The 13,069-nt window shown below is 48.5% G+C and overlaps 1 protein-coding gene across 1 annotated transcript in view; it reads right to left on the bottom strand.

Annotated features, from left to right (window-relative positions):
• Positions 1-13,069, bottom strand: part of peli1b (pellino E3 ubiquitin protein ligase 1b) — a 75,565-nt gene that overhangs the window by 33,146 nt on the left and 29,350 nt on the right. Inside the window, exon 6 of the mRNA XM_065023020.1 lies at positions 12,685-12,873. Coding sequence (XP_064879092.1) covers positions 12,685-12,873 — 189 coding nt within the window. The remainder of the gene's footprint in view (positions 1-12,684; positions 12,874-13,069) is intronic.

Here is a 13,069-nt window from a genome sequence, read left to right as displayed (position 1 = left end):
ATAGGCTACAGCCTCAAATCAACTACAGGCTGGGTATACTGCCATAGGCTACAGCCTAAAATCAACTACAGGCTGGGTATACTGCCATAGGCTACAGCCTCAAATCAACTACAGGCTGGGTATACTGCCATAGGTTACAGCCTCAAATCAACTACAGGCTGGGTATACTGCCATAGGCTACAGCCTCAAATCAACTACAGGCTGGGTATACTGCCATAGGCTACAGCCTCAAATCAACTACAGGCTGGGCCATAGGGGTTACAGGCTCTCAAATCAACTACAGGCTGGGTATACTGCCATAGGCTACAGCCTCAAATCAACTACAGGCTGGGTATACTGCCATAGGCTACAGCCTCAAATCAACTACAGGCTGGGCCATAGGTTACAGCCTCAAATCAACTACAGGCTGGGTATACTGCCATAGGCTACAGCCTCAAATCAACTACAGGCTGGGTATACTGCCATAGGCTACAGCCTCAAATCAACTACAGGCTGGGTATACTGCCATAGGCTACAGCCTCAAATCAACTACAGGCTGGGTATACTGCCATAGGCTACAGCCTCAAATCAACTACAGGCTGGGCCTGCCATAGGCTACAGCCTCAAATCAACTACAGGCTGGGTATACTGCCATAGGCTACAGCCTCAAATCAACTACAGGCTGGGTATACTGCCATAGGCTACAGCCTAAATCAACTACAGGCTACAGCCTCAAATCAACTACAGGCTGGGTATACTGCCATAGGCTACAGCCTCAAATCAACTACAGGCTGGGTATACTGCCTCAAATCAACTACAGGCTGGGTATACTGCCATAGGCTACAGCCTCAAATCAACTACAGGCTGGGTATACTGCCATAGGCTACAGGCTAAAATCAACTACAGGCTGGGTATACTGCCATAGGCTACAGGCTCAAATCAACTACAGGCTGGGTATACTGCCTACAGCCTCAAATCAACTACAGGCTACAGCCTCAAATCAACTACAGGCTGGGTATACTGCCATAGGCTACAGCCTCAAATCAACTACAGGCTGGGCCATAGGTTACAGCCTCAAATCAACTACAGGCTGGGTATACTGCCATAGGCTACAGCCTCAAATCAACTACAGGCTGGGCTGCCATAGGCTACAGCCTCAAATCAACTACAGGCTGGGTATACTACCATAGGCTACAGCCTCAAATCAACTACAGGCTGGGTATACTGCCATAGGCTACAGCCTCAAATCAACTACAGGCTGGGTATACTGCCATAGGCTACAGACTCAAATCAACTACAGGCTGGGTATACTGCCATAGGCTACAGGCTAAAATCAACTACAGGCTGGGTATACTGCCATAGGCTACAGCCTCAAATCAACTACAGGCTGGGTATACTGCCATAGGCTACAGCCTCAAATCAACTACAGGCTGGGCCATAGGTTACAGCCTCAAATCAACTACAGGCTGGGTATACTGCCATAGGCTACAGCCTCAAATCAACTACAGGCTGGGTATACTGCCATAGGTTACAGCCTCAAATCAACTACAGGCTGGGTATACTGCCATAGGCTACAGCCTCAAATCAACTACAGGCTGGGTATACTGCCATAGGCTACAGCCTCAAATCAACTACAGCTAAAATCAACTACAGGCTGGGTATACTGCCATAGGCTACAGCCTCAAATCAACAACAGGCTGGGTATACTGCCATAGGCTACAGCCTCAAATCAACTACAGGCTGGGTATACTGCCATAGGCTACAGACTCAAATCAACTACAGGCTGGGTATACTGCCATAGGCTACAGCCTCAAATCAACTACAGGCTGGGCAATAGGCTACAGCCTCAAATCAACTACAGGCTGGGTATACTGCCATAGGCTACAGCCTCAAATCAACTACAGGCTGGGTATACTGCCATAGGCTACAGCCTCAAATCAACTACAGGCTGGGCCATAGGTTACAGCCTCAAATCAACTACAGGCTGGGTATACTGCCATAGGCTACAGCCTCAAATCAACTACAGGCTGGGTAGGCTACAGCCTCAAATGGGCTATACAGCCTCAAATCAACTACAGGCTGGGCTGCATAGGTTACAGCCTCAAATCAACTACAGGCTGGGTATACTGCCATAGGCTACAGCCTCAAATCAACTACAGGCTGGGTATACTGCCATAGGCTACAGCCTCAAATCAACTACAGGCTGGGTATACTGCCATAGGCTACAGCCTCAAATCAACTACAGGCTGGGTATACTGCCATAGGCTACAGCCTCAAATCAACTACAGGCTGGGCAATAGGTTACAGCCTCAAATCAACTACAGGCTGGGTATACTGCCATAGGCTACAGCCTCAAATCAACTACAGGCTGGGTATACTGCCATAGGCTACAGCCTCAAATCAACTACAGGCTGGGTATACATACTGCCATAGGCTACAGCCTCAAATCAACTACAGGCTGGGCCATAGGTTACAGCCTCAAATCAACTACAGGCTGGGTATACTGCCATAGGCTACAGCCTCAAATCAACTACAGGCTGGGTATACTGCCATAGGTTACAGCCTCAAATCAACTACAGGCTGGGTATACTGCCATAGGCTACAGCCTCAAATCAACTACAGGCTGGGTATACTGCCATAGGCTACAGGCTAAAATCAACTACAGGCTGGGTATACTGCCATAGGCTACAGCCTCAAATCAACTACAGGCTGGGTATACTGCCATAGGCTACAGCCTCAAATCAACTACAGGCTGGGTATACTGCCATAGGCTACAGCCTCAAATCAACTACAGGCTGGGCCATAGGTTACAGCCTCAAATCAACTACAGGCTGGGTATACTGCCATAGGCTACAGCCTCAAATCAACTACAGGCTGGGTATACTGCCATAGGCTACAGCCTCAAATCAACTACAGGCTGGGTATACTGCCATAGGCTACAGCCTCAAATCAACTACAGGCTGGGTAGGCTACAGCCTCAAATCAACTACAGGCCATAGGCTACAGCCTCAAATCAACTACAGGCTGGGTATACTGCCATAGGCTACAGCCTCAAATCAACTACAGGCTGGGTATACTGCCATAGGCTACAGCCTCAAATCAACTACAGGCTGGGTATACTGCCATAGGCTACAGCCTCAAATCAACTACAGGCTGGGTATACTGCCATAGGTTACAGCCTCAAATCAACTACAGGCTGGGTATACTGCTACAGGCTAAAATCAACTACAGGCTGGGTATACTGCCATAGGCTACAGGCTAAAATCAACTACAGGCTGGGTATACTGCCATAGGCTACAGCCTCAAATCAACTACAGGCTGGGTATACTGCCATAGGCTACAGCCTCAAATCAACTACAGGCTGGGCCATAGGTTACAGCCTCAAATCAACTACAGGCTGGGTATACTGCCATAGGTTACAGCCTCAAATCAACTACAGGCTGGGCCATAGGTTACAGCCTCAAATCAACTACAGGCTGGGTATACTGCCATAGGCTACAGCCTCAAATCAACTACAGGCTGGGTATACTGCCATAGGCTACAGCCTCAAATCAACTACAGGCTGGGCCATAGGTTACAGTCTCAAATCAACTACAGGCTGGGTATACTGCCATAGGCTACAGCCTCAAATCAACTACAGGCTGGGCCATAGGTTACAGCCTCAAATCAACTACAGGCTGGGTATACTGCCATAGGCTACAGCCTCAAATCAACTACAGGCTGGGTATACTGCCATAGGCTACAGCCTCAAATCAACTACAGGCTGGGTATACTGCCATATGCTACAGGCTAAAATCAACTACAGGCTGGGTATACTGCCATAGGCTACAGGCTAAAATCAACTACAGGCTGGGTATACTGCAATAGGCTACAGCATCAAATCACCTATAGGCTGGGCCATAGGTTACAGCCTCAAATCAACTACAGGCTGGGTATACTGCCATAGGCTACAGCCTCAAATCAACTACAGGCTGGGCCATAGGTTACAGCCTCAAATCAACTACAGGCTGGGTATACTGCCATAGGCTACAGCCTCAAATCAACTACAGGCTGGGTATACTGCCATAGGCTACAGCCTCAAATCAACTACAGGCTGGGCCATAGGTTACAGCCTCAAATCAACTACAGGCTGGGTATACTGCCATAGGCTACAGCCTCAAATCAACTACAGGCTGGGTATACTGCCATAGGCTACAGCCTCAAATCAACTACAGGCTGGGTATACTGCCATAGGCTACAGGCTAAAATCAACTACAGGCTGGGTATACTGCCATAGGCTACAGGCTAAAATCAACTACAGGCTGGGTATACTGCCAGGCTGGGCTACAGCCTCAAATCAACTACAGGCTGGGTATACTGCCATAGGCTACAGCCTCAAATCAACTACAGGCTGGGCCATAGGTTACAGCCTCAAATCAACTACAGGCTGGGTATACTGCCATAGGCTACAGCCTCAAATCAACTACAGGCTGGGTATACTGCCATAGGCTACAGCCTCAAATAAACTACAGGCTGGGCCATAGGTTACAGCCTCAAATCAACTACAGGCTGGGTATACTGCCATAGGCTACAGCCTCAAATCAACTACAGGCTGGGTATACTGCCATAGGCTACAGCCTCAAATCAACTACAGGCTGGGTATACTGCCATAGGCTACAGGCTAAAATCAACTACAGGCTGGGTATACAACTGGCTGGGTATAGGCTACAGCCTCAAATCAACTACAGGCTGGGTATACTGCCATAGGCTACAGCCTCAAATCAACTACAGGCTGGGCCATAGGTTACAGCCTCAAATCAACTACAGGCTGGGTATACTGCCATAGGCTACAGCCTCAAATCAACTACAGGCTGGGTATACTGCCATAGGCTACAGCCTCAAATCAACTACAGGCTGGGTATACTACCATAGGCTACAGCCTCAAATCAACTACAGGCTGGGTATACTGCCATAGGCTACAGCCTCAAATCAACTACAGGCTGGGTATACTGCTATAGGCTACAGACTCAAATCAACTACAGGCTGGGTATACTGCCATAGGTTACAGCCTCAAATCAACTACAGGCTGGGTATACTGCCATAGGCTACAGGCTAAAATCAACTACAGGCTGGGTATACTGCCATAGGCTACAGGCTAAAATCAACTACAGGCTGGGTATACTGCCATAGGCTACAGCCTCAAATCAACTACAGGCTGGGTATACTGCCATAGGCTACAGCCTCAAATCAACTACAGGCTGGGCCATAGGTTACAGCCTCAAATCAACTACAGGCTGGGTATACTGCCATAGGCTACAGCCTCAAATCAACTACAGGCTGGGCCATAGGTTACAGCCTCAAATCAACTACAGGCTGGGTATACTGCCATAGGCTACAGCCTCAAATCAACTACAGGCTGGGTATACTGCCATAGGCTACAGCCTCAAATCAACTACAGGCTGGGCCATAGGTTACAGCCTCAAATCAACTACAGGCTGGGTATACTGCCATAGGCTACAGCCTCAAATCAACTACAGGCTGGGTATACTGCCATAGGCTACAGCCTCAAATCAACTACAGGCTGGGCCATAGGTTACAGCCTCAAATCAACTACAGGCTGGGTATACTGCCATAGGCTACAGCCTCAAATCAACTACAGGCTGGGTATACTGCCATAGGCTACAGCCTCAAATCAACTACAGGCTGGGTATACTGCCATAGGCTACAGGCTAAAATCAACTACAGGCTGGGTATACTGCCATAGGCTACAGGCTAAAATCAACTACAGGCTGGGTATACTGCCATAGGCTACAGCCTCAAATCAACTACAGGCTGGGTATACTGCCATAGGCTACAGCCTCAAATCAACTACAGGCTGGGCCATAGGTTACAGCCTCAAATCAACTACAGGCTGGGTATACTGCCATAGGCTACAGCCTCAAATCAACTACAGGCTGGGTATACTGCCATAGGCTACAGCCTCAAATCAACTACAGGCTGGGTATACTACCATAGGCTACAGCCTCAAATCAACTACAGGCTGGGTATACTGCCATAGGCTACAGCCTCAAATCAACTACAGGCTGGGTATACTGCCATAGGCTACAGCCTCAAATCAACTACAGGCTGGGTATACTGCCATAGGCTACAGCCTCAAATCAACTACAGGCTGGGTATACTGCCATAGGCTACAGCCTCAAATCAACTACAGGCTGGGTATACTGCCATAGGCTACAGCCTCAAATCAACTACAGGCTGGGTATACTGCCATAGGCTACAGCCTCAAAATCAACTACAGGCTGGGTATACTGCCATAGGCTACAGGCTAAAATCAACTACAGGCTGGGTATACTGCCATAGGCTACAGCCTCAAATCAACTACAGGCTGGGTATACTGCCATAGGCTACAGCCTCAAATCAACTACAGGCTGGGCCCATAGGCTACAGCCTCAAATCAACTGGGCAGGCTGGGTATACTGCCATAGGCTACAGCCTCAAATCAACTACAGGCTGGGTATACTGCCATAGGCTACAGCCTCAAATCAACTACAGGCTGGGTATACTGCCATAGGCTACAGCCTCAAATCAACTACAGGCTGGGTATACTGCCATAGGCTACAGGCTAAAATCAACTACAGGCTGGGTATACTGCCATAGGCTAAAATCAACTACAGGCTGGGTATACTGCCATAGGCTACAGCCTCAAATCAACTACAGGCTGGGCCATAGGTTACAGCCTCAAATCAACTACAGGCTGGGTATACTGCCATAGGTTACAGCCTCAAATCAACTACAGGCTGGGCCATAGGTTACAGCCTCAAATCAACTACAGGCTGGGTATACTGCCATAGGCTACAGCCTCAAATCAACTACAGGCTGGGTATACTGCCATAGGCTAAAATCAACTACAGGCTGGGTATACTGCCATAGGCTACAGCCTCAAATCAACTACAGGCTGGGTATACTGCCATAGGTTACAGCCTCAAATCAACTACAGGCTGGGTATACTGCCATAGGCTACAGCCTCAAATCAACTACAGGCTGGGTATACTGCCATAGGTTACAGCCTCAAATCAACTACAGGCTGGGTATACTGCCATAGGCTACAGCCTCAAATCAACTACAGGCTGGGTATACTGCCATAGGCTACAGCCTCAAATCAACTACAGGCTGGGTATACTGCCATAGGCTACAGCCTCAAATCAACTACAGGCTGGGTATACTGCCATAGGCTACAGGCTAAAATCAACTACAGGCTGGGTATACTGCCATAGGTTACAGCCTCAAATCAACTACAGGCTGGGCCATAGGTTACAGCCTCAAATCAACTACAGGCTGGGTATACTGCCATAGGCTACAGCCTCAAATCAACTACAGGCTGGGTATACTGCCATAGGCTAAAATCAACTACAGGCTGGGTATACTGCCATAGGCTACAGCCTCAAATCAACTACAGGCTGGGTATACTGCCATAGGCTACAGCCTCAAATCAACTACAGGCTGGGTATACTGCCATAGGTTACAGCCTCAAATCAACTACAGGCTGGGTATACTGCCATAGGCTACAGCCTCAAATCAACTACAGGCTGGGTATACTGCCATAGGTTACAGCCTCAAATCAACTACAGGCTGGGTATACTGCCATAGGCTACAGCCTCAAATCAACTACAGGCTGGGTATACTGCCATAGGCTACAGCCTCAAATCAACTACAGGCTGGGTATACTGCCATAGGCTAAAATCAACTACAGGCTGGGTATACTGCCATAGGCTACAGCCTCAAATCAACTACAGGCTGGGTATACTGCCATAGGCTACAGCCTCAAATCAACTACAGGCTGGGTATACTGCCATAGGTTACAGCCTCAAATCAACTACAGGCTGGGTATACTGCCATAGGCTACAGCCTCAAATCAACTACAGGCTGGGTATACTGCCATAGGCTACAGCCTCAAATCAACTACAGGCTGGGTATACTGCCATAGGCTACAGCCTCAAATCAACTACAGGCTGGGTATACTGCCAAATCAACTACAGGCTGGGTAGCCTCAAATCAACTACAGGCTGGGTATACTCAAACAGCCTCAAATCAACTACAGGCTGGGTATACTGCCATAGGCTACAGCCTCAAATCAACTACAGGCTGGGTATACTGCCATAGGTTACAGCCTCAAATCAACTACAGGCTGGGTATACAGCCAGCCTCAAATCAACTACAGGCTGGGTATACTGCCATAGGCTACAGCCTCAAATCAACTACAGGCTGGGTATACTGCCATAGGCTACAGGAGGGTATACAGGAGGGTACAGGGAAGGTAGGTGACTACATTACATTATACAGGAGGGCTCAGGGAAGGTAGGTGACTACACTACATTATACAGGAGGGTACAGGGAAGGTGGGTGACTGCATTACATTATACAGGAGGGTACAGGGAAGGTAGGTGACTACACTACATTATTCAGGAGGGAACAGGGAAGGTAGGTGACTACACTACATTATACAGGAGGGTACAGGGAAGGTGGGTGACTGCATTATATTATACAGGAGGGTACAGGGAAGGTAGGTGACTACACTACTTTATACAGGAGGGTACAGGGAAGGTAGGTGACTACACTACATTATACAGGAGGGTACAGGGAAGGTAGGTGACTACACTACACTATACAGGAGGGTACAGGGAAGGTAGGTGACTACACTACACTATACAGGAGGGTACAGGGAAGGTAGGTGACTACACTACATTATACAGGAGGGTACAGGGAAGGTAGGTGACTACACTACATTATACAGGAGGGTACAGGGAAGGTGGGTGACTACACTACTTTATACAGGAGGGTACAGGGAAGGTGGGTGACTGCACTACTTTATACAGGAGGGTACAGGGAAGGTAGGTGACTACACTACTTTATACAGGAGGGTACAGGGAAGGTAGGTGACTACACTACTTTATACAAGAGGGTACAGGGAAGGTGGGTGACTACACTACTTTATACAGGAGGGACCAGGGAAGGTGAGGGAGTACACTACTTTATACAGGAGGGTACAGGGAAGGTAGGTGACTGCACTATATTATACAGGAGGGACCAGGGAAGGTGAGGGAGTACACTACTTTATACAGGAGGGTACAGGGAAGGTAGGTGACTACACTACTTTATACAGGAGGGAACAGGGAAGGTAGGTGACTACACTACTTTATACAGGAGAAAACAGGGAAGGTAGGTGACTCCACTACATTATACAGGAGGGTACAGGGAAGGTAGGTGACTCCACTACATTATACAGGAGGGTACAGGGAAGGTAGGTGACTACACTACTTTATACAGGAGAACACAGGGAAGGTAGGTGACTCCACTACATTATACAGGAGGGTACAGGGAAGGTAGGTGACTGCACTACTTTACACAAGAGGTCATTTTCCTGTGGCATTCTGTAGATCCGTGGTTCCCAACCGGTGTGCCGAGGCCTTGAGGAAGTCTCAGGTGTGCTGGGAAACTTTCTTTTTTAAACACTCACTTATTAACGAGACCAGTGGACTTTTGATTTGGGAGCACTAGTGGCGGTCAGGTGAAACATTAGACGTCACTTGGTTATATCTGTGTGGTTGTTTTAGGTCCAGTGTTCTCAGGCTGATGTTACATTTGAGAGGTGAGCATCAGGAGCAAAAGTAATTTGTATAATTTTACTTTGTCTGTGAAAACTGTTAGCACAGACAAGTCTGATGAGATTTAGCCAGAGTCATTCATTTCTTAATATATGGCTCTGGTACTGTATGGGTCTGGGCTTAGCTATACCAGAACCTCTGGTACTGTATGGGTCTGGGCTTAGCTATACCAGAACCTCTGGTACTGTATGGCTCTGGGCTTAGCTAACCTCTGGTAGAGGGTCCTCTGGTACTGTATGGGTCTGGGCTTAGCTATACCAGAACCTCTGGTACTGTATGGGTCTGGGCTTAGCTATACCAGAACCTCTGGTACTGTATGGGTCTGGGCTTAGCTATACCAGAACCTCTGGTACTGTATGGGTCTGGGCTTAGCTATACCAGAACCTCTGGTACTGTATGGGTCTGGGCTTAGCTAGCTACCAGAACCTCTGGTACTGTATGGGTCTGGGCTTAGCTATACCAGAACCTTGGTACTGTATGGGTCTGGGCTTAGCTATACAGAACCTCTGGTACTGTATGGGTCTGGGCTTAGCTATACCAGAACCCTCTGGTACTGTATGGGTCTGGGCTTAGCTATACCAGAACCTCTGGTACTGTATGGGTCTGGGCTTAGCTATACCAGAACCTCTGGTACTGTATGGGTCTGGGCTTAGCTATACCAGAACCTCTGGTACTGTATGGGTCTGGGCTTAGCTATACCAGAACCTCTGGTACTGTATGGGTCTGGGCTTAGCTATACCAGAACCTCTGGTACTGTATGGGTCTGGGCTTAGCTATACCAGAACCTCTGGTACTGTATGGGTCTGGGCTTAGCTATACCAGAACCTCTGGTACTGTATGGGTCTGGGCTTAGCTATACCAGAACCTCTGGTACCGTATGGGTCTGGGCTTAGCTATACCAGAACCTCTGGTACTGTATGGGTCTGGGCTTAGCTATACCAGAACCTCTGGTACTGTATGGGTCTGGGCTTAGCTATACCAGAGCCTCTGGTACCGTATGGGTCTGGGCTTAGCTATACCAGAACCTCTGGTACTGTATGGGTCTGGGCTTAGCTATACCAGAACCTCTGGTACTGTATGGGTCTGGGCTTAGCTATACCAGAACCTCTGGTACTGTATGGGTCTGGGCTTAGCTATACCAGAACCCCTGGTACCGTATGGCTCTGGGCTTAGCTATACCAGAACCTCTGGTCTGGGTCTGGGCTTAGCTATACCAGAACCTGGTACTGGGGTACTGTATGGGTCTGGGCTTAGCTATACCAGAACCTCTGGTACTGTATGGGTCTGGGCTTAGCTATACCAGAACCTCTGGTACTGTATGGGTCTGGGCTTAGCTATACCAGAACCTCTGGTACTGTATGGGTCTGGGCTTAGCTATACCAGAACCTCTGGTACTGTATGGGTCTGGCTCTGGGCTTAGCTTAGAACCTCTGGTACCAGGGTCTGGGCTTAACCCTGGTACTGTATGGGTCTGGGCTTAGCTATACCAGAACCTCTGGTACCGTATGGGTCTGGGCTTAGCTATACCAGAGCCTCTGGTACTGTATGGGTCTGGGCTTAGCTATACCAGAACCTCTGGTACTGTATGGGTCTGGGCTTAGCTATACCAGAACCCCTGGTACCGTATGGCTCTGGGCTTAGCTATACTAGAGCCTCTGGTACTGTATGGGTCTGGGCTTAGCTATACCAGAGCCTCTGGTACTGTATGGGTCTGGGCTTAGCTATACCAGAACCTCTGGTACTGTATGGCTCTGGGCTTAGCTATACCAGAGCCTCTGGTACTGTATGGGTCTGGGCTTAGCTATACCAGAGCCACTGCCATAGAAACACACAGAGAATGTCTGTGTCTCCGTGGTTGCACCTTTACAATGCAGGACACCGCTCGTCTCCAGCCCAAACCCGTTCAAAACTACAAGACCGGAGCTACATTTTTCTCTTTCTGACGCGTTGCTTTGTGTCTAAGAACAGCCCTTAGCCATGGTATATTGGTCATATACCACACTCCCTCAGGCCTTACTTTCATGTGGGCTAAGAGTTGTTCAAGCTCGGTAGAATCTTATTCAGAAGGATTCACAGCTGTAGCGACTGTCAAACGGTGCTTTCACCAAGTATGAACTCTGGGCTGTGAAGACACACAATCAATACATCTTCCTTTTTATTCATTTGGAAAAATAGGTTGTGTAGATCGGAAAGGACACAAATCTAATTTAATGCCTTTTTAGATTTCCTTTTGAGACAGATAAATATGAAGATGTTTCTATTGGTGCCCGCCCAGTATCTAAAACAGCCAATCAGCTGTGAAATAGGAAGTGGGTTCTTTAATGCTGGAGCACATGGTTAACTCTTCACTATTGAAAGCTCCACATAATGTTCTCCTTCATTTGTTTCTGCATTGGGAGACATGAAGAGAGGGATGAGAGACGGAGAGGGATGAGAGGAAGAGAGGTGAAAGAGTGGGATGATGCTTGATAAAGACCTGTGCTGCCATTTGGAATTGCTAACAAGTCGTGAAAAAAACGCTTGTGGAATCATATATCTCTCTCTCTCTCATTCTCTCTCTATCCCTCTCTCTTTAGAGTAGAATGTGTTTTCACGTTACCCCTCTCCATCTTGCCCTGTGTGTGTCTCACCATCTTGCCCTGTGTGTGTGTGTGTGTGTGTGTGTCTCTCACCATCTTGCCCTGTGTGTGTGTCTCACCTTCTTGCCCTGTGTGTGTGTGTGTGTGTGTGTGTGTGTCTCTCACCATCTTGCCCTGTGTGTGTGTGTCTCACCATCTTGCCCTGTGTGTGTGTGTGTGTGTGTGTCTCACCATCTTGCCCTGTGTGTGTGTCTCTCACCATCTTGCCCTGTGTGTGTGTGTGTGTCTCACCATCTTGCCCTGTGTGTGTGTGTCTCACCATCTTGCCCTGTGTGTGTGTGTGTGTGTGTGTCTCACCATCTTGCCCTGTGTGTGTGTGTGTGTCTCACCATCTTGCCCTGTGTGTGTGTCTCACCATCTTGCCCTGTGTGTGTGTGTGTGTGTGTGTGTGTGTGTGTGTGTGTGTGTGTGTGTGTGTGTCTCACCATCTTGCCCCGCTGCTGAGCGGAGCGGGTCTCTCGGAGGGTGAAGACGTTACCGCAGACGGAGATCTCTCTCCAGACGCCCGGTTTGGAGTCCTCCGTGAAGCCGTGGCGAGGGTGCATCACCAGCACGCCGTTGGTGGTCAGCCCGTCCATCTGACCGTCACACGTCTTCCATTTAGCCGCCTTCTCCTGACGGGGGCGGGGGGGTTTAGAGAGGGAAATAGAAAGTAAATTGTTAATTTAGTGTCAAGATTTACTGTACTGTGTGGTATGCATGTACCTTTCTGAACATTTTAACAAATCAAAGAGGGAGGTGAAAATCCCCCCCATTTTCATTTTAGTGACACACACCTGCCCCCCTCCCCACTCCCCCGACCCACTCACA

The sequence above is a fragment of the Oncorhynchus nerka genome, linkage group LG10, assembly GCF_034236695.1.
Source record: "Oncorhynchus nerka isolate Pitt River linkage group LG10, Oner_Uvic_2.0, whole genome shotgun sequence".
Lineage (NCBI taxonomy): Eukaryota > Metazoa > Chordata > Actinopteri > Salmoniformes > Salmonidae > Oncorhynchus > Oncorhynchus nerka.
The sequence above is the reverse complement of the archived record's forward strand: the minus strand, read 5'-3'. Positions and strand labels throughout refer to the sequence as shown.